General features: G+C 47.3%; 1 protein-coding gene across 1 annotated transcript in view; it reads left to right on the plus strand.

Moving 5' to 3' along the window:
- The window catches only part of DSCAM (DS cell adhesion molecule), a gene marked incomplete at its 5' end in the record, with an annotated part of 155,192 nt that extends 134,584 nt beyond the window's left edge, over positions 1-20,608 (plus strand). Inside the window, 3 exons of the mRNA XM_007470501.1 lie at positions 297-494; positions 1,823-2,125; positions 19,625-20,608. Coding sequence (XP_007470563.1) covers positions 297-494; positions 1,823-2,125; positions 19,625-19,977 — 854 coding nt within the window. The remainder of the gene's footprint in view (positions 1-296; positions 495-1,822; positions 2,126-19,624) is intronic.
- Positions 20,609-21,794: the final 1,186 nt, after the last annotated feature.

Raw genomic sequence — 21,794 nt, forward strand, 5'->3', positions numbered from 1 at the left:
GGGGTCATGAAACTATAAAGAGCCAAAAGCAAGACCCAAATCCATTTGGAGTCCTGAGTCCAAATCTGATATTCTTCCCCAGCAGGGCTTGCTTAAGTGCTTAAGTATCACCTGAATGTTTCAGACCATAGGGGAGAGGAAGCCAGTACTCTGGACAGGGGTAGTCAGGGAGAGTTTCCCGGAGGCATGAGCCCTGCTGAGTGGATCATAAGGGCTGGGTCGGGAGAACCCCACTCAACACCATGATCACAGCTGACCACCCTCCTAGACACAAACCTTGTTCTGGTTCTTCTCAGATCCCACCACCAGGAGGAATGCGAAGGCTGGGCCCACAGCGAGAAACCGGTACGCCAGCCAGTGGACCCTCAACAGACCCCACCCCACCGTTTCAACACACACCCTCACCACTGACTGGAGGCTGCCAACACCCAGGGCTGCGGGGTCCATGGACAAGGAGAGTGACAGTTACAGCGTCAGCCCCTCCCAAGACACAGGTAGGGCCTGCGTGCCTCCTTCTCTATCCCGGGACAAGTAGGGCCCACACCCTGTTCCCTTTCGAGGTCAATTTCAAATTGCCAGACCATTTACCTAACAGGTACCGATACAGCTGTACTGCATTGACCATGTCCAGGGTCCAGTGAATTCCGCAAAGCAGAGCCAAAGGAGTCTAGTTTGCAGGCATCCCGAATCTCAGACTCACACTGTTCCCTCTCCTTTTCCTTCCTGCCCTGCCAAGAGAGACATAGAAATTTCTAAATGTTCTCCCTCAAGATTACAATCATTCTAATTATACTCTGAGGGCATCTCACCCACTACTATCTCCAGGATTAAGACATTGCACTTGAAGTTACATGACAAGGTCATAGCACCCTCTATAGGGAACACGGCAGACCCGTTTGACAATTAAACAGGGGTTGATTATAAGGTAAGCCATTCCTACCGTACCATCCACCACCAAGATCTCACTCTGCAGAGAAGACAGAGCCTAAGAATAGCACTGAGTTGCCCACCCCACCAATCTAAAATTTTGAAAAGAAATGATATCTAAACTTAATAGCTGTAGGAAATTTTAATACTCATTTTCTTTTGTTCTGGATGGTATACTTCAAAAATAGTCTTCCAAAAGTGGCGTGTCACCATGTACGTTTATTTTTATGGCAGTTATTTCTCTTACAAGAACCTCAGAGTTCCACAGAGGTCACTTCAGAACTTTTGAGTGGGTTTAAAATGCAGAGAGTCCTCTACCCAAGATGCTCCTTTTATGGTTCTAGAGGTTTCCGGGTCCCCGTAAAGGGTGGCACACACAAAGAATGAGTCCCAGGGTCAGAAGTCATTTGGCCTAGTGAGCAATTCCATGCAGTCACATCTTCATCTCTAACCATCATCCTGTCTTCCTGCCACACAGAGGCCAGAGGAGCTGAGTGCAGAGTTCAGATCATTCCTGCCAGTGAAAGACTCTCTATGGTCCAGGGGGACTTGCAAAACAGGGCAGGGAAGGGGCCACTGCAGTTCATTTGCACCGCATTTCCAGCTGTCTTAACTAAAAGCAGAATTTTTCAAGGTGGTGTATTACTGATCTATGGCAGTGTCCCAGGCTGGGGACATCTGACTCCAGAGATTCTGTTGACACCCCGAGGCCACATGGCTGAGGATCATGAAGGTGGCCTTACAGTGACAAAGGCAGTCCTCAGACAAAGACCGAGCACCCCTGCCGGGCTACCCAGTGACTGGAAGAAATAGACACAAGCCCAGAGCGCCACCCAGCCAGTGCAGACTCACGGTGACACATCATCCGTCTTGTTTTCTCTTTTGCACGGCACAGATCGAGCACGAAGCAGCATGGTCTCCACAGAAAGTGCCTCTTCCACTTACGAAGAACTGGCCAGGGCCTACGAACACGCCAAGATGGAAGAGCAGCTGAGGCACGCCAAGTTCACCATCACGGAGTGCTTCATCTCAGACACATCGTCCGAGCAGTTGACGGCAGGGACAAATGAGTACACAGACAGTCTGACCTCCAGCACCCCCTCAGAATCGGGGATCTGCAGGTTCACCGCATCTCCCCCCAAACCTCAGGATGGAGGACGCGTGATGAACATGGCAGTTCCGAAGGCGCATCGGCCAGGTGAGGCGAGACACGTGTGGACCAGCGGTCGGGGAAGCTCATCTTCCCAAGCCCTTGTTGGTATTTACACTGGGTCTTCTGTTTATTGACTGCCGCATAATGCACCACCCCAAAGCTTGGGAGCTTTTACAACAACAATGATCATTTGTTTCATTCTTGAGTCTGAAATTGAGTCAGGGCTTCGTGGGGACACGCATCTCGGTTACCGCCGTGTCGATGGGGGAGCTCAGTTATGGATAGAGGAGCCACGTTCCAAATAGCTCACTCACCTGGAGGGTTGATGCTGGCCGCAGCTTCCCTACATAGGTTTCTCCACGAGGTGGCTTGTGCATCCTTATGTCATGGTGACTCAGTTCTAAGAGCCAGTGTCCCGAGAGAGACAGTGGAAATAGCCAGTTTCTTAAGGTTGGGCCTGAAAACTGACCCATCACTTCTGCCATATTCTGTTCAAGCAACCACAGAGCTCTGGGAGCCCAGATTCTAGAAAAGGAGATCGTCACCACATGAGAAGTATTGAAAATATGGGGGTGATGTTTTAACACTGCCATGCTGTGGGTTTCAGAAGGAGAGCAGTCTTACCAGGGAGCCAGCCTTTGGCACTTGGCTTCACTGAGTTACCCAAAGTGACAGCAAATGGCTAGTGTCAGGTCGGCCAGTAGTTTGGTGTCTGCCTTGAGCAGTATTCTGGATGTGTGGATGGGAGCTGCAAACCCTAAGGCCTGCAGGGCCTGGCAGATCATGTAAGTGAATAAGGTGGGGGGCAGGGTAAAGGGATGGATGACGACATGGGGAATTCAAGAGCTGAGTGACTGTCTAGGGGAAAAGGACGCTAGCAGCCTCCTGCCAACTGATCCCGAGTGGAAACTGGGGGCCGTGTGAGCGAGTTTCTCAAGAGAAGCCAGAAATTTTGGTGTTATACAGTGACTCACACTTTTCAAGTGTTTGCTCAGATATGTGCAAACCATTGTACGGGGCAAATGAAACACATCTTTAGTTTGGATCCAAACCATGGCAGCCGGTTGTAGTTCTCTTCTGAAGAATCACGTTTTCTTTCTCACCCTGAAGACTTGATTTTGTGCACTGGCCTATCCATTCTTGTGGAATCCAGTTTTATTTCTCGTCTTTCCATTTTCTGAACAGGTTCTATTTCAAAAATATATCTTCATTTTAAATCCCCATGATTCCTTTGGGCTTTATGGCGTAAGGCCAAGCTGAAATGAGCTTTGTAAATGCATAGAGATATATAAAATAAGAATTGTCTATCCAGCAACTCATCTTCCAAACTGAGTCAGGATCCACACCAACCTCCTGTCAAGAGTGAGAGCTTCATTTATTTCCGTGCTCTCTACCTCCTCAGGGAGAAGACTTTATTTGTGGGTGTTTTTATTCAAGGACTTTTTGTTGTTGGCATTTAGTTGCAAGGCAGATGCAGCAAATGTAGGAGAAATGCCATAGCATTTTGTGGCTGTAAACCTCGAGAGTAAGGAAGACAAGAGAGGAGAGAGTGAGCCAGTGGATAGGTTGTTTAGTCTCGCTGGGCTGCAGTTGGCTCATCTGTAAAATGGGCTCAGATGTAAAATGGGCATGTGGCATCGACACCCGCCATCTGGGGTTTGTGTAAGCTGTATGTCGCCTGATGCAGGCGTCAGCAGCATTAGTTGTAGCTTCTGTTGTCGCCTTGTTGACTTGTTGTCAGGGCTCCCACAGTGACTCCAATGATGGTCTGCAGAGGTACTGCTCTCCCGCCTCTTCCTTCCTTCTTTGGTTTATTTTCCTTCCACGGCCATTGATTCCTGGAGAGCATCCGCCTCATTTGTGTATCAATATGACCCAGTTAAGGAGGTGCATCACACTCCCATCTGAGATACATGCCATGCTTCCCCTTGTGTGGAACCAGCTCCTAGGTTAAATGTCCTGTGTGTGCTGGTCTTGAAATAATTAAAGGTTTGTATCTTTTTGATGGCTTGTTGTTCACCGTGTTGGATTCCTATTGGAAAAAACATGTTTGAACTGTTTTCATGATATTGTTGCCTGGATCCATCAGAACAACTGAAAGATCACAAGTAAGGTACTATTGTCATAATATGATATTTAGACTAAAAGGATTTTATAACTGTAGGTATGAGTAACTTTTTAAATCCTTATGAATTCTAATGCCCTCAAACATTGTTTTGTCCACTCTAAATGCTGTATTATTATTACTGGACATTTGATATGCTTTTAGAAAAATATCTCATCCTTCTGGAAGCCTTTCTGTTGCTCCTTCATAATGGAACTAAATTCAACACTGGGCACAAAACCTAAAGTTACAGTTTATTATCCTGCTGACTGGAGACTGTGTCAAAATTAGCAGTTCCTTGAACAGGGCTTCCAAACCAAAGTCTTTACCTGTGTTCCCTTGTGTTTCTAGATGCTATCAGTCATCCAAATCTCTGGATATCTTTCTCCTTGCCATCAGTTCTTTTCTGATGAGTTTTTTTTTTTTTTTTCCATTTACAACCCCAAGCTTTTAAATTCTCTACAAATCAGGACTAAGCTAAATGAATTTGGCCAGATGGTGGCTGCAGGAAAATAGGAAATATGTCTTAGTTATCTGTATCTTTCTCTCCTGGTGTCTAGCAGATATCTGGCAGCATAGCAAGTGTTCAAGAAATATTTTTAACCAGCTTAATGATATTGAATGTATCTACCTAACACTGTGTCTGATGTAGAGCAGGTGTTTAATAAATGTTATTGAATGAATGAATATATCATGATTGTGAAGATGACAAGATTGGCCAATTGGTTCAAATATTACAATGGTTAGAAATTATTAACTAGAAACTATTTCCATCTTTAAAAACAAAAGACAAAGCAAACAAACTAACTCTATTCCTCTGAGAAATAGCTGGAAAATTTAACAGCTTCTTTTCCTCTCGGTCAAGGTGGCTTCTAATACTGCGGTTACGATAGCTGCTTTTGGTTTCAGGTAGCATCTGGAGGCAGTTTCTGATGTTCTTGGATTCCCACTGCTTCTTTATTCATGATGCTTATCCTGTGCAATCAAGAGATGCCACTGCAGGAAGCTACTTGAATCAATTTAAAGCTTCAAATCTGCAACCTAATGCAGCCTGGCCCCGCCAGCAGCAAGGGAAGTGTCCATCCCTTCTGATCTCCCTGAGACGCTGGGACCCCAGCCTTAAACGTCTGCACCTCACTGACCCCCCGCTCCTCCGCCATGATGAATGCAGGGGAGGTTTTCTGGTTGGAAATGGCCATTGCTCGCCACCAACTTATTGGTTCTCTGAACAACCAGTTATACAAAGCAGTTTGAGGGTTTTAATTTTAGGATCAACTCATCACGTACCTCACGCTCCCCTGGGGATGTGTATTTAAAGGGAGAGAAGAGAGTGGAGTGAGAGACAGGGCTGCCACCTGAAGGACCAGCCAGCCTCTGCTCAGGTTACGTCCCCTGCAAAGGCTGGCCTTGCTCTCAGCTGTCGTGTGCACGTGTCATGTACGCACCCACACGTGCACACACACGGACACATACGCACAAGGGTTGAGTTCCCCTGGCCTTCACCCTTCTAGAGATGGCCCTGCTCCTTCGCGCCCACCCCCCCTGCCTCCCCGCCTTTCCTCCAGTGTGTATTTTCTGGCTTCCACTCCACACCTAGCCCTGTTTTCGGAGCTGGGGATACAACGGCTGACAGGACCCGCGAAGACCCTGCTTGGAAGGAGCTTATGTTCCTGGGGGGAGACAGACATTTATCAAGTAAACAAATAGTATTGTCTCAGATCATGGTCAGCGCTGGCAAGGGAAGTAAACCGGGAAGGGGATAAAGTCTGGCAGGAGGTGCTTAGGAGAAGATGGTCAGGGGAGTCCTCTCCGAAGCAGTGAGACGTGAGCTGAGACCTCAGTGGTGGACCGGCAGGCAGACCCGGGCAGAGACCCTGAGAAACAGGGGTCCACGTGGAGGGGAGAGCAGAGATAAAGGCTGGCAGACAGCAATGAGCTTGGCATCCACAGCACAGGAAGAATTTCCTTCCATCCAAGCTGTGTTTGAAAGGTGCAGACTTTCAAACACTCCCCCAGAATTTAAACTCCGAAAGACCCCCCAGGGCCATGAAGCAACATCTCCGCGTATTCACGCAGCTCTAGGTAGACCTTAACATTTGAATGGGCTCATTCTGACTCCCTCCTAGAAAACCAAACCTTTCTGATGTGCATTTGCAGTTCTGTCTTCTTAAGGACCCGCCTGTAACTTCCGTCTGTTCTTTGTCGATGTCCCTCAGACACAGGAAGTGATGGCGGAACTTGTTCTGAGGGTCCCGAGCTTGGAACCCTGAGCGCGTTTGCCTTTCCCAACCATCTCCTCCCCCCTGCACGGGGCACAGGTGCCCGAGCTTTCCTCCGACCTTGCCATGTGCTCTGGCTGTTTTCCTGTGGCCGCAGCTATATGGAGATTTACTCTTTTGTTCTCACTACATTCTCTCTGACTTCTGAGACCATTGGCGGCTCGCTGCTTTCCTAGGTGGACATATTGGGGTTCTGCTCTCATTGTTGGGGAGCCTACAGGGGGTGAAAGTGAGGGGGAGACCCGGGCCTGTGACAGAGGGGCAGGACGGCCACTTGTGTCCTGCTGAGTGACCAGAAAGCAGCTCTGGATTCCAGTGTGTGGATTACAAGCAGAGGCTCACCGCCATGAAGGAAAGTCCACCACATCTCCAGAAGGGCCCTGTCAAAACACAAATGTCACGCACTTGTTTGTTCAACCCATCTCTACTGAGCATCTTCCCTGCAAAAATACCATGCCAGGTATTACCTGAAGACATCAAAGTGTTAATATGTTAAACCAACACTTCCCACAGCCTCCTTGTTTATCAGAAAAGCACACAGTGTCACAGACAGCAGACAGTGTCCCAAAGACAGATCATTGAGGAGGTCCAAGAAACAAGGCAAAACCCAGCTTATGGAAGACAGACACCCCCTCCCACACACAGGAACACACACACACACACACACACAGCCCGGTGAGGTGTCACCACAAGCCAGAAGCGACCTGAAGGTCCTGGGAATATACAAAGGGTAAAAAATATACAGCAAAGACCAGCATCTCTCAGTGTGGTCCCGTGTGGATACGGCACCAAGGTCTCAAGCATCCTATTCCCAGACTAGGAAGCAACAAGCCAGAATTCAAGTCATTCAGTCAACACCCTCATGTTAAAAATCCCTTCTTTGCCTTCCCACTGCTTTCAGGGTAAAGACCCCCAAGACTCTGAGAGCCCAGCCCCACCTTCCCCACCAGTCATGACCCCCCTGCTCTCCAGGCCTCAACTCTCTGGCCTCCTAACTTCCACCAACATAGATTTCCTCTGCCTGGCATCATCTCGTTCCAGGTGAACTAGTCCTTCTGTGGGATGAGTCAAAATGAGTGGGGTTATTGACACGGGGCTGCTAGCCTCGTGGCTGAACAGGTTGAAGCCCCCAGCCAGGGCTCCTCCTTGGGGGTCCTCGGTGTGTGGGTCCCTGACGGTGTCACGTGACCCTCATGGACCCTTCCCCACTGGGGGCTCCAAATGCCCCACACGTTCCCAGCTCTCCTACCTTCTGAGCAGATTCTCCAATCCTGCTTTTTATCCAGAATTACTCTCTTTCAGAAGAATCATGAGCACAACAAACTCAAAGCCCTACTTTATACCTCAGTGTAGTTCTTAAAGTTCACCAGCAAGTAGGATCACAATAACGATGAGCCCTTAAAAATGCATGAAGCCTCCCAAGTACAAGCCGAGAATGGTAATAGAATCCACTGACGTGGACTTCTGACAACCATCTCACATTACTTATTTAGAGTTTTTCCTGGTTGCCGTTTGGGAGTGAAGATTCACTTACCGAGAAGGGTTCATTTACAAGTTTTCATTACTGCTGTGACATTAATATTAAACTGGAAAAGTGTTAGATCTGGTCGGCCTCGGGTGTGCGCAGACTACACGCTCCCCTTTGTAACTAGCTTTTTGGTGCCATAGTGTCGTTTCAAGTCTGTGTAGTTTTTATTGAAATTGCTAGAAGTCGAGGTAAGCATCCTTGGCTTCCTACTTTTGCATCAATATCCAGCTCCATCCAAGCACAGATATAAAACCTTGTTAGAAGTTGATGAAAGTTCCTTTTTTTGTGTCCCCAGAGGAGACTGAAGCCCACAGGGACCCTGCTTCACTTTCATTCTGCACAAATTTTTTGTGAAAGCATGCAAGTGTTCTCACATTTGCTGACTATAAAGAATCGCCCAGCCGATAGAAGGATATTGCAATGCGCCTTGGAATTTCAAGCTCCCAAAAATGCATTCATTTGTCCCTTATTCATCCCCAAATTCCAGGCACCTCCAAGTTCACAGGTGCTGGACCAGTTTTCCCAGGTGAGATGGTGCAGAGCATAAGAAAGACTCTTTCAGGATTACAGGTTTTCATTAGAAATTATCAGGCCCGTTTCCCTTGACTAAAGGAAAGAGCTAAGGCTCAAAGGGCTCACAGAACTACTTGGGGCAGAGGCAGGATTTCAAGGCGAAGCTCAGCTCTCTCTCACTCACACCCTGCCCGTTGCTCTGAGCCCACCACCCTAGTCATGTCAGGTCGGACACAAGCCATCTAACTGCTGTTCCATCGGATGCATCCCTTGCATTCCTCCACAAAGAACTGAGGAGGTAATGCCTTGTGGATTAGGAGAGGCAGAGGAGTACCATTCCCTATTCTGACTGAATCTGATGTTTTTCAAGTAAAAGTAAAATGAGATCAGGATCCGCGTGGAATTAGGAACTTGGACCATGTAAGCTAGGATTTCGCAACAGCGGCGCATAACATCTGGGGTTGGGTGATGCTCTGTGGTGGAGGCCGCCCTGGGCATCATAGGACGTTGCCACGTGCCCCCTGGAGGGCAAAATCACCCTCAGCTGAGAACTGCTGTTCTCAACTGTAGGCTTTCTTTCCCCAGGGTGCACGTGGCCAGAGGCGGGAACCGTTGTCTGAGCCAGATTCACGGACTGCAGGTCCATTACAGAGTTTCTGAATTGATCCGTTCTTGTTCGGAGTCGGGATTGATTTTGCCATTCTTCCAACGCTAAAATGCATTCAAATGTTGCATGCGAGTCTGAATAGATTGAGAAGGTCCAGGAAGTTTTGCTTTCCTGATAGGAAGGAAGGGGGGTGTCTTCTGGTTTTCAGCTAAAAAGAGGCAGGTTTAACACAGCAGTTTTCCCATAGTCGGGCAGAGCAGGGCTTGGAGGCCCCCTGGGTGCAGGATGGCAAGCTTTGAGCTCGTATCTTCTGATGGATGTGGGATCGCCAGGGGAATCCATGCTAGTTCAAGGCCGGCGGGCTGGAGTTGTCATGGCACCAGGAAGCAAAGTGGTTAGGGACCGACAGAGAAATGGATGCTGACTTATTTGGTGTGAACTTTCGGGGATATTAGTGGCACCAAAGGTCCCCAGAGGGCAGTGACAGGAGGATGAGAAATGGCCCATGATGTCAAATAATAAGGCATAACATGGAAATAATGGCTAAATCGCCTCTCGTCCTTCAAGGAGTGAATCAGAGCAGCGCCTGGGCTCCTCTGGCAGCCAGGGGTGAAGGGTGCAGTTTGTGGGCTGCGGGCTGATGAGACGGGGGCGGGGGGATGTCCGGGGAGCGCGAGGCCCGGGGCAGGTGGGCTGTCGAAGCCAGGTGAGGAGAGAGGGCCAGCTCGTGGTCTACAACCTACATCCCTTCCCACAGGGCTCGCTTCCCGGTTCTCTTAGCCATCATCCTGTGACTCAGTGACCTTGGCTTATCTCTCTGTGTGGCTCTGTGTCTCTCACTTTCATCTCTCTTGGTCCTGTGTCTTCATGATTTCCCTCTGCTTCTCTCTGCATATGTGATTCTCTGACCCCCTCTGTCTCTCTCTCTCCTCTCTGTTTTCTCTCCCCCCAATCTCTCTGTCTCTGTCTCTCTCTGTCTCCCTCTCTGTCTCAGTCTCTCTCTCTCCCCCATCTCTCTGTTTGTCTCTCTCTGTCTCTATCTCTCTGTCTCCCTGTCTCCCTCTCTGTCTCGGTCTGTCTGTCTCTGTCTCTCTCTCCCCACATCTCTCTGTTTGTTTCTCTCTGTCTCTGTCTCTCTGTCTCCCTCTCTGTCTCTGTCTCTGTCTCTCCCCCATCTCTCTGTTTGTCTCTCTCTGTCTCCCTCTCTGTCTCTGTCTCTTCCCCCATCTCTCTGTTTGTCTCTCTCTGTCTCTGTCTCTCTGTCTCCCCGCCAGCCCTCCTCCCTCCCACCTCACCCCTGCCCCACCCCCTCCATCTCCTCACCACCTGACCCCAGGCTGGCCCAGCAACTCAGTCCCTCAGCCCAGTTTCTCAGAGCTCTTTCTTCCCCCACCAGCCTCCTTCGCCCCTTGCCGTCCCTCCATGTCTCTGACACAAGGGCCATCATAGGCTTTGGCCTCGGGAGCAGAGCACAGTGGGGTGACGGTTGATGATGCACAAACATGCAATTAAAACCCACAAAAGCCGGTGGGTGGAGAGAGCCTGCAAGGTGCAGGCGGGACTCAGCCCCCGTGTGTTCCTCTGGGTTTGGGGAGGTGGCTCACAGGTTTTAGGTGTCTGGGAAGATGCTAGAAGGGCTGGAAGTACAGGCAGGCAGGTGAGCAGGGCAGATGGAAGGCGAGGAAGGGAGTGCTGGGGTCCCCAGGTCCTTTCCCTCCCAGCTTTCAGAGGGTGAGCCCCGGGGCCGCCTGCCAGACTCTGTCCTTTTCTCCTATGTGCCTCCACTTCCCTCTTCTGTATGTGGCCTTCCCCTCCGACTTTCCTTCCCATCTCTGTCTTTCCATCACATGTGCACATGCACACACACAGAGACACGCACACGCGCGTGCGCGCGCACACACACACACACACACACACACACACACACACACACTCGACACTGGTGCCCTGGCCCCTGCACTGCACTCAGCCGTCTCCTGACCCTCTCGCACCTGCACTGTCTGTGCTTTACCCCCTCCCCATGCCTTTTACTTCATGGGTAAAAAGGTTCAGCACAAAGGAAACCAAACTAGAAAGAGGGAGAGACAAAGTGGAGAGGTAGCCGGAGGAAAGCAAGAGGGGAAGTTATCACTGAGGATGTCAGTTCTGGATGTCTGTCTGGAGGCCCTGGTTTCCTGGAATCTGCACCCAGGCCGGGCCAGGCTCCACTGGGGTTGGGGGCAGTGGCGGGTTTACATAACAGGATGCCAAGGGCATGCACACCTGACACAGGTGACTCTGGAGTTCAAAGCAAAGGAGACCCCTCGACTTCTCCTGGGTCACTGCTGCTTTCAAATAGAAACTCCAGAGGGCTGGGGTGGATTCACTTCAGGGGGGTTGCTCCACGGAGCCTGGTGGGGGTCAAGTGTTCTGGGAGGGTGGGCTGGGGAGGGCTGGGCAGCAGGGAACCGAGAAGGCCCATGGAGACAGATGCACTCAGGAGGCTTCGGCTCCCTCCTGGGGGTATCCGGAAAAGCCACCTCCAACCCAGTCCTGAGGGGGTCTTTGGGTGCCAGCTGGACATCTGTCCACTTCCCCAGGGAGCAGGGGACCTGGGAGAAGTGACTGTGGCTTGGCCTTGGCAGAGAAGGAAGGATGGCTGATAGGACAGCCCACAGAGGGACTCCTGTGAGCTCAGGGCACAGCGCGGGGACAGCGTAAACCACAAGCATGCTGGCCGCTGTTACTGATCATTAAAGAGAAAAACCCCTCCTCTCCTTGGTGGATGGGAGCAGAGACTGTTCCACACAGGAGAAATGTTCAAAAGAGGTTTCCTGTGACGCCCCCAGCCCATCCCAGACAGGAAGAAAGGACTTCTGTATCAGGGTCCTGTGGCCTCTATACCAAATTACCGCAAACTAGGTGGCTTAAAACAACAGAAACGTATTCTCTCTTCTGGGAGGACAGAAGTCTGAGATCAACGTGTCAATGAGATTGTGCTCCCTCCAGGAATTCTAGAGAAGAGTCCCTTCCTTCTCTCTTCCAGCTTCTGGTGGCTCCAAGTGTTCCTTGGGTTGTGACCCCATCACTCCAACCTCTGCCTCATCTTCACATGGCCGTCTCCCTTCTTTATGTCTCAAATCTCCCTCTGCTTTTTTTTTTTTTTTTTTTTAATGAGGACACATGTCATAGGATTTAGGGCTCACCTTAAATTCAGGTGATGTCATCTCAAGGTCCTTTACTTAATGACATCAACAAAAACCCAGGTCACATTCACAGACTCCAAGGGTTGGGATATGGACCTGTCTTTTGGGGGGACACTACTCAACCCACAAAAGACAGACACTAAGGTAAAAGAAGAGTTCCCGATTCGTTCCCCTGTCAGATCTCCAGCCCCATAACTTCAGACCCTCTGGAAAGGGAGATGTCTGACAGGAAACCTTTCACCTGCATTATCTAATTAAATCCTCATTATAACCCTCTGTGGTCGATTCTGCTCTGTTCTCATTTTATGAGTAAGGAAACTGAGCCCAGACTTATACCTGTCAGATTAAAATGCAGGCAATGTCGTCCAGACTTCCACTCTTAATCACCACCGTTAGAACCGTTGTTTAGTTTCTCCCATGTGAAACGGCCAGATGGAGGGCCGGGAGGTTAAGAAAAGCAGGTGCGTGGGTGTCTAGATTGTCATGATAGTTTCCCATTTTATTTCTCTCTGTCTGCAGTCATAAGCGCATGGTTGTCTCGGCATGTATAGACATCTGCAGAACATAAAAATGGATGGACTCTTAGAGAATCCAGTTTCCTAACTGGTACTGGGACTAGCAAAAGAGGTGGGTTTTAATGGCCATAAAGTGCCTTTAATAAACAGCGCTCCCCACCGATCACTCTGGTGCTTTCTTCTGCGTCAGCGCATGAACTATTAAGAGAGCTCATTTACGTCATTCACACAGTTGAAAGGGCTACTTGGGGTGCTAATCAGAAAACACACATTGTCAAAAGGAGCTAATTAGAGCATCACACAACTTAATCAAGCTTTGCCTGAAAAACTGGATCTCTCGGAGATACTGACTATTCAGAGATGCTTAGCAAGCCTGCAATAAGCAAACACAGAAGCCCTTGTATATAAGGATGTGATGCTGAGCTGTTTTCATTATTAAGGATTTCCAATTCTCACCAGTCTTTTCCAGCTACCTTGATCACTACATCTAAAGTGGCAACCCCTGCAGGCAGGGGGCAGGTATCATGGGTTTGTCTTTTGATTTCAGACACATTCGTTCCATCCAATCTGGCACCTGAGCATCCCGCAGTCCAGCTGGGACCAAGATGCTATTGCTTTTTAGGGGTTTAATAAGCCCTGTTTGTTCAAAGGGGAGTTGCTGGGATGGAGAGTCATTTGTGAATCTGTGACAAAGCATTACAAATATGCCAAGTGCTCAAGATTTAGTCGGGTGTCAGAAACAGCATAAGGCTCTCTTGACCTACATTTTAAAAGAACCCTAGAGGTAAATGCCTTCCACATTTTCTCAAGTACTTGAACAAAATGATTTTTAAGATAATATTAGTTATGTAAATAAATAAAAGAGCCAATTAATCCAATTAATCTGGACTCTTGGAATAAAGACATAATCACTTTTAGGAAATTGGATATATAAAAATCCACAAAGTTCAAAATTGATCCATTAGGGTGTGTTGATTCACATGCAAAAAAATATTCTTCATGCTACAAAAGAACTGTTCCAGTTTTTGTTTTTAATGACAGCTCTGTTAATGCTTTCATGATATTTGTTTGCAAATAATTTAACCCCCAATAGAGAAGGTTAAAGAATACATCCACTACCAGAAAGGAAGACGAAGAATTTTCAATACCATCATAAAAGGCATTAGAGACATAAGTTTTCATTTTTTAAAATTAAATACTTTTATTTTTCGGGACTAAAGCTAATACACATAGCAATATATACCTTCAACATTAGAATCTATAATGGTAAACTTCATGCCACCATTTTTTCTAAGCTAAAGTCCAGATACATCAAGTTACAAAGCTCATTTCACAAGAATGCAAAATTATGTCATTTCTTTCTCTAAGAGTGTCGTGGCCAATTTATCATCAAGGAATTTATTATTGGGCTTTCCTTTGATCCAGTTCACTGTATGAAGCCAATGTTGAATCAAAGTACCTTTGATTTCAGTGAGCCAAAACCAAGGTATTGTTTTAGTGGAACACAGGCTGAAAAATATTAATGAAAACGTATAATTAATTAGTCACCATCACTTCTTGGGATAAAGACATCCTGAGAAAGCCAGTGGGAAAATGCTAAGTGGATTCTTGCATCATAAATACCAAGTAACATGACAATGTAATGCAAGGTCTCAGAAATCAACATGGTAAATCTCCCCAAAATAAGGTCATCATTTCTTTTATTGGGGGGTTGGGGGGACTCTTAAGAAAGCTCAAAGCATTTTGAAAATTCTTTTACTCATTTAAACTGTGCACAATGCATTTTCCAGTAATTTTCCAGCCTGTCTTGCTTTTGTTTCTAGTTCTCCTATACCATTGAGTAGTCTCTCCCTTCTCTTTAAATGGTTATTCTCTTTCAGTGAGTAAACTTGAATTTCGAAGGTTCTGGGGTCTAAGTCACTGTCTAATTGCACACAACTTCACTGCTTTGTTAGCGCAACCACCAGCTAATGGCAGCCCTGCCTGGCACAGGAGGTTCCAAGATCCCGCCAAGGGGCTGGCTGAGGAAGGCATGATCAACAATAAGGAAAGCAGGGAATATTTTGAAGCAAAAGAAACAAGAATTGCCAGTTATTTTAGATTCAGAAAGTTAAGGAATGAGTTATGCCTTAGATATGTTATTAAGAATAAAATGCTCACTAACGATCTCCTCTGGGGTGTCCCCAACCACGTCAAACTCAGCATGTCTGAAACCAAACCCATGATCTTTTCCCACCAAATTATGATTTTTCTCCTAGGCAGTTCTGTGCAATGAATGAATAGTCCTGCTGTCCATCCAGTTTCCTGAGCTTGAAACCTGGAAGGGGGTCATTGGTGACCCCTCCTTCCCACCTGTCCCACCTGCCATCAGTTCTGGAGCCATCTCCTTGGGCTTGTTCCACAACTCACAATTTCATTCCCTTTCACTTCCCATTGATGGTCAGGCCATCATCATGGCTCCCTCACCTGCACATCCTCTTACCTGGTCTCTCGGCTCCAGGACTGCACACCCCCAGCCCATTTTCTAATCAGAGCTGCTCACCAGGTCTGCCATGAGGGACTTACAGGTGAGCCAAGATGACCAGCCTCTCAGTCCCCAACGTGGCCAGGAAGAGCCCCCTGCATTCAGCCCAGTGTGTTGCACAAATACCCCTTGTCTGTATGCGTCTCGAAGTGAGAAGACTTGGAAGCACTCGGCTACACAGTGAACAATGTCTATTCCAAAACTGCTGGAAGGTCAGATCTGGGCTTCAGTCCAGCTCAAACCTGGGCGATGTAGTTTACAAAGTGTGTCTAGTGACTGGGCTCTAATTGTGTTCATGCATTTAGGGGACCCACAAGATGTATTGAAGACCTGAACCAGGGTCATAATGATGGGAGCAAAAGGGAGTCAAGAGATATTTTGCAAGTAGAATTAACCTGGAGAAGGAGGTGTCAATGAGGGCTCTGAGATTTCAAGAATCAATTTCTGGGAAGATGAGGATGACATATAAAAAGATTGGGCACGAAAGAGAAAGTGGCATTTGGGGATGAGTTTGGGACTAGGGGCTGGCCTTCAAAAACTGAGTTTGTAGACTGTGGCTTTTAAAATTCGTGATGTGCATTTCTCTAATGATTAGTGATGCTGAGCATCCTTTCATGTGTTTGTTGGCAATCTGTATATCTTCACTGGAGAAATGTCTATTTAGGTCTTCTGCCCATTTTTGGATTTGGTTGTTTGTTTTTTGATATTGAGCTGCATGAGCTGCTTGTATATTTTGGAGATTAGTGCTTTGTCAGTTATGTCATTTGCAAATATTTTCTCCCATTCTCAGGGTTGTCTTTTGGTCTTGTTTATGGTTTCCTTTGCTGTGCAAAGGCTTTTAAGTTTCATTAGGTCCCATTTGTTTATTTTTGTTTTTATTTCCATTTCTCTAGGAGGTGGGTCAAAAAGGATCTTGCTATGATTTATGTCATAGAGTGTTCTGCCTATGTTTTCCTCTAAGGGTTTTATAGTGTCTGGCCTTACATTTAGGTCTTTAATCCATTTTGAATTTATTTTTGTATATGGTGTCGGGGAGTGTTCTAATTTCATTCTTTTACATGTAGCTGTCCAGCACCACTTATTGAAGAGGATGTCTTTTCTCCATTGTATATTCTTGCCTCCTTTATCAAAGATAAGGTAACCGTATATGCGTCGGTTTATCTCTGGGCTTTCTATCCTGTTCCATTGATCTATATTTCTGTTTTTGTGCCAGTACCATACTGTCTTGGTTACTGTAGCTTTGTAGTATAGTCTGAATGAGGTATCACCACACACCAGTCAGAATGGTCATCATCAAAAAATCTACAAACAATAAATACTGGAGAGGGTGTGGAGAAAAGGGAACCCTCTTGCACTCTTTGTGGGAATTTAAATTGATACAGCCACTATGGAGAACAATATGGAGGTTCCTTAAAAAACTAAAGATAGAACTACCATATGACCCAGCAATACCACTGCTGGGCATATACCCTGAGAAAACCATAATTCAAAAAGAGCCATGTACCACAGTGTTCCCTGCAACACTATTTACAATAGCCAGAACATGGAACAACCTAAGTGTCCATCGACAGATGAATGGATAAAGAAGATGTGGCACATATATACAATGGAATATTACTCAGCCATAAAAAGAAATGAAACTGAGTTATTTGTAGTGAGGTGGATAGATCTAGAGTATGTACTTCACAGAGTGAAGTAAGTCAGAACGTGAAAAACAAATGCTGTATGCTAACACATATATATGGAATCTAAAAAATAAAAAAAGGTTCTAACAAACCTAGGGGCAGGACAGGAATAAAGATGCAGACATAGAGAATGAACTTGAGGACACGGAGAGGGGGAAGGGTAAGCTGGGATGAAGTGAGAGAGTGGCATTGACATATATACACTACCAAATATAAAATAGATAGCTAGTGGGAAGCAGCTGCATAGCACAGGGAGATCAGCTCGGTGTTTTGTGACCACCTAGAGGGGTGGGGTAGGGAGGGTGGGAGGGAGATGCAAGAGGGAGGGGATTTTGGGATATATGTATACACATAGCTGATTCACTTTGTTATACAGCATAAACTAATACAACACGGTAAAGCAATTATACTCCAGTAAAGATGTTAAAAAAATAAATAAATACAAAATATAAATTAAAATTTGTGATGGACATTCATGTGGAAATATCTAGCAAAGCAACTGAAATTCAAGTGTAGAACTCAGGAAAGAGAGCAAAATGGAAAAGATGGATGTGACCTATAAAAAGATGAGGTGAGTGCTGAGCCTCCAAGAGAGGGCTGAGCACAGGGCACCAGGAAAACCCTGTCTTAGAGGGTGGATGGAGGACAGGGTCCAGGAAAGGAGAGTAACAAGTCACAGTCAGAGATGTAGGAAGAGCTCTGGGAGAACAAAGTGCTGTGGAAGCTGAGAGTTTCAAAAACAAAAAGATCAACAGCACAAAATGTTGTAGGTGGTACAAGTAGGGTGAGGACCAAGAAGAAACCATGGAATGTGGCAATTAGAGGTCACAGTTGAACTTCTAAAGAACAATTGCTATAGTTGATGGTGATGGCAGTTGTGCCAGTTCAGGTTTTCCAAGAAGCAGATGCCAAAACAGATTAGACATGCAAGGGATTTGGTGGTGGGGATGGGGGTGGGGGGATTCTTGTAAAGAATAAAGATAAAAAGAGGGAGCAGTATTACTGAACTCACGTTCAGCCACTTATTGCTCAATAATCAAACACTGAGAAACAGATGTTGGGTAAAAGGAGAGATAGCTTTATTGAGGAAGCTGGCAGTCCTGGGGAGAAGGTGGACTCATGTCCCAAAGAACCAACTCCCCATTCTCAGGCTTTGTTCAGAAATTTTATAGGGAAAAGAAAAAGGGGCTACGTGCTGAGGAGAGGATTGTGGGGGTCATGATCAGCTTTCAGACATTCTTCTGTTAGGTTGGTGGTGAGGTAATTGGGAGTCAACATCATCAACCTTCTGGTTCCAACCAGTCTGGGTAGGCAGCATGCAGTTAACTCCTTCCAACTGGTGGGGTTTCAGTATCTACAGAACAGCTCAAAGGATGTGGCTCAGAATGTTCTCTATAGACCTTGAGGAGGAACTAAAGATCCATGACTTTGTTTAATGACTAAACTATTGTTATTTTGTCTTCCTTGACTATTGTCCTTTGTTTCTGCATCTTCTTATTTCTCTGATTAAATTTATTCTTTGGAACTTGGGGAGGGCCTAGTAGGCTAAAGTTTTTCTGCAAACAAGAAGCAGGTGGAGGACATGGCTGGTGTCTGTTCCAGAAAGTCCCCACAGGGTCCTGCTCCATTACAGCAGAAGCAGGCAAGGAGGGCCCACAGACCAAGACACAGGTGTGAATCCTGTGACAGGAGGAAGGGAAGGAAGGGGTGGGCAGGAAGACACTCGGCTGTAGTGCACTGCTGAAGACACTGCAGCCAGGCGATGGGGAAGCCCTGAGCAAACCCCTCATTGAGAAATCCCACATCAGGTGGGGTTTGTCATCAGGGGAACCTGTCGTGTCAAGCAGTGCTGGGAGCAGCCCAGAGGACAGGTGGCCTCCACATTGGGGCGGGGGGCAGGGCAGCTGGATTCTGTCCACTAACCTCTCTCCCCGCAGTGGGTTCTCTTGAAGAGGGTGCATTTCCCTGGCATCATAGAAGCCAAATGAGTGATCCTGAGAAAGAAGTAGAAACCCTGATACTCAGTCTAAGCCGTTCCTCTTTGTCTACATGGCACTGACCGAAAGAGACACAAGCAGTTTAGCAGGCAGGCAAAGCCTGGTAAGGATTCAACCAAAAGCAATCACAGAAACCGGTAACTAAGTGGCGGCCAAGGTCACACAGTTCCGTGGAAGGGCTGAGACTTCATCATTCTTTGCTCTGCCTCCCTGTCTCCCTCCTCAAGCCCTGCACTCTCCCGACCACTGTCCACTGCATCCAGGGTTCAGCCCATCACCGTTTATACCCCGCATGTGCGGTTACCTCTGGTGTTTCCCGTGGTGGGGTTTCCAAGGATCTTGTTACCTCTATTTCTCTGGTGAAAGTATGACATTTAAGAGCTTAAGTGAACAAGCGATAGGAAAGCCAGCTCTCCCTGTGCCTGGTGGAGGAGGCCTGAGGAGGATGCCTTTGCAGGGGCTCTGACCAGGGGTCTCGGGAAGCATGCCCAGGTGTGGGGACATTCCCACCTATAATACTCCGAGTGGCCCATCGCGTGGGCACAGGACCAGCCAGCACCTGCTGACCAAGTGAAGAGCCCACCTAACCCTCTGTGTTTCCTTCCAGGTGACCTCATCCACTTGCCTCCATACCTTCGAATGGACTTCTTGTTGAATCGAAGTGGTCCAGGCGCCAGCAGGGACCCAAGTTTAGGGCAGGCATGCTTGGAGCCCCAGAAAAGTCGGACCCTGAAACGCCCCCCAGTCCTCGAGCCCATCCCCATGGAGGCTGCCTCCTCCACGGCCTCCACGAGGGACGGACAGCAGTGGCAGCAGGGGGCCGTGGCCACATTACCTCAGCGGGAGGGGGTGGAGCTGGGACAGGCAGCCAAGATGAGCAGCTCCCAGGAATCCCTGCTGGACTCTCGGGGCCATTTGAAAGGCAGCAATCCCTACACCAAGTCCTACACCCTGGTATAACCAACGGCATGACTGGACAGCGGTTGTAAATACGGTTTAAAAAATTCAATCAAAGCTACCTTTTTTTTACAGAATTCCAATATTTATAATGAAAGAAAATTGCCAAAATATATTAAAAAAAAAAAAAGAGAGAGAGAGAGAGAGAAAATACTGAAAAAAACCACAGACAGTGCAAAGACTCTCCTGCTTTTTTTCTGTCTGAGTGTGAGCTCCATCTGCCTGGGCATCTGATTTTTTGGGAAAGAAGTCCAGTTTTATGATCTTCACGGGCTATTGCATTTTTACTGATTTTCTACAATGTGCATGGGGGACACATTCAACCTTCTGACTGGAAGTTCTATCACACAAGATTCAAGAAAGAAAACAGGAAAAAAAAATTACCTTCTTTGTGAATTTAAAAGGAACCTTGATTTGGGGGCCGGGGGAAACGTTAGTCATGTTTGCACACCTTTCTTTCCCATTAGAAATCGGGTCCTTGATTTGACCTCCTTCTGTTGTTACTTAGGATGAGTGCCGTCAGTGGAGGGGTGGGGGGAATCAATTTGGTTTTCTTTTTTGTTTATTTTTTAATTTAATGAGACACTCTTTGCATTTTGTCTAAGTGAAATAAAAAAGAAAAGGTGGTCTGCCTTTATTTCGATGTCTACTTCTCTTGTCTCCTATTGATTGCTGGGTCCTCCTTCCTAGGGATGCTTGTGTTTGCAAACACCAGGGCTGAATCAAGGCCCCAAGTTAATAAACCAGAGAGGATTCTGAGAGTCTGACCTCCCCAGGATAGAGGGGAAGGACACAGAAGATGCAGCAGGTCTGAGTTTTAATGAGGGGCTGGCCAGGTGTTCTAAGCCCCTTCATATGCTCTGCTCTTTGCCTCCCAATGACACCTGGCCCTCTAGCTGGACCAGGGGTCAGAAAATTATGACCCACAGGACAAAATCAGCCCACTGCTGTATTTATCTATAAAGTTTTATTGGAGCACAGCCATGCACACCATGTGCATTTAGTCCATGGCCATTTCATGCCATGATGGCAGAGTTGAGTAGTTACAACAGAGGTGGTATGGCCAGCAAAGCTGGAACTATTCACCATCTGGCTCTTTCCAGAAAAAGTTTGCAGACCGCTACTCTAGAGTCCCACCGTCAGCCGCAGCTCACTGGAGGCAGGAAGATTGGACCGGGAGAAGTTCATCCTGTCCTCAGGGACCTGTCCTGCCACCACCATAACCAGTATCTAAATGTGCAGTAGACCATCTTAGTGTCTGTTCCTTTGACTCACTCCTCTGCACCCAGAGAAAACGAGTCAAGGGTAAGTGATGTTCCTCTGAAATCTAACTTTCTTTTTCTTCCTCTCAGTTTAAATTATTTTCTATGTGGCTCATCCTAACAGAGCACTTATTCTTAAATAGTATGAATTGTGTTCTCCTTCCCGTGACCCTTACATAGTACACCTTAGAAAGACCCCCCCCCAACTCCCCATTCCAGCCTCTCTTAGGTCTCATGTCAGAGGTTTGGCATTGACCAGAAAACTTGGTCGAATGCCCGGAGCCGCTCAGTTGCCAAGGTAGCAGATTGTACAAATACGTCCACTCCCTTAATACTCTCTACAGGCTCCCCTTTAAGCCACCAGCCTAGGCTGGTGTCAGCCATTGCCATCTGAGAACATGTTCAGAAATTTCTTTCCTGTTCTGCCTCCTTCTGTCCTTCTGCCCCTCCCTCTTTCCTTCCTTCTCTCCTTCCTTCGCTCCTTCCCTTCTTCCCTCCATCTTTTCCATCATTCCTTCCTTCCATTTACTTTCCAGGCAAGCCCATTTTCCTACTTAG

The sequence above is a fragment of the Lipotes vexillifer genome, unplaced genomic scaffold (assembly GCF_000442215.2).
Source record: "Lipotes vexillifer unplaced genomic scaffold, Lipotes_vexillifer_v1.1 scaffold402, whole genome shotgun sequence".
NCBI lineage: Eukaryota > Metazoa > Chordata > Mammalia > Artiodactyla > Lipotidae > Lipotes > Lipotes vexillifer.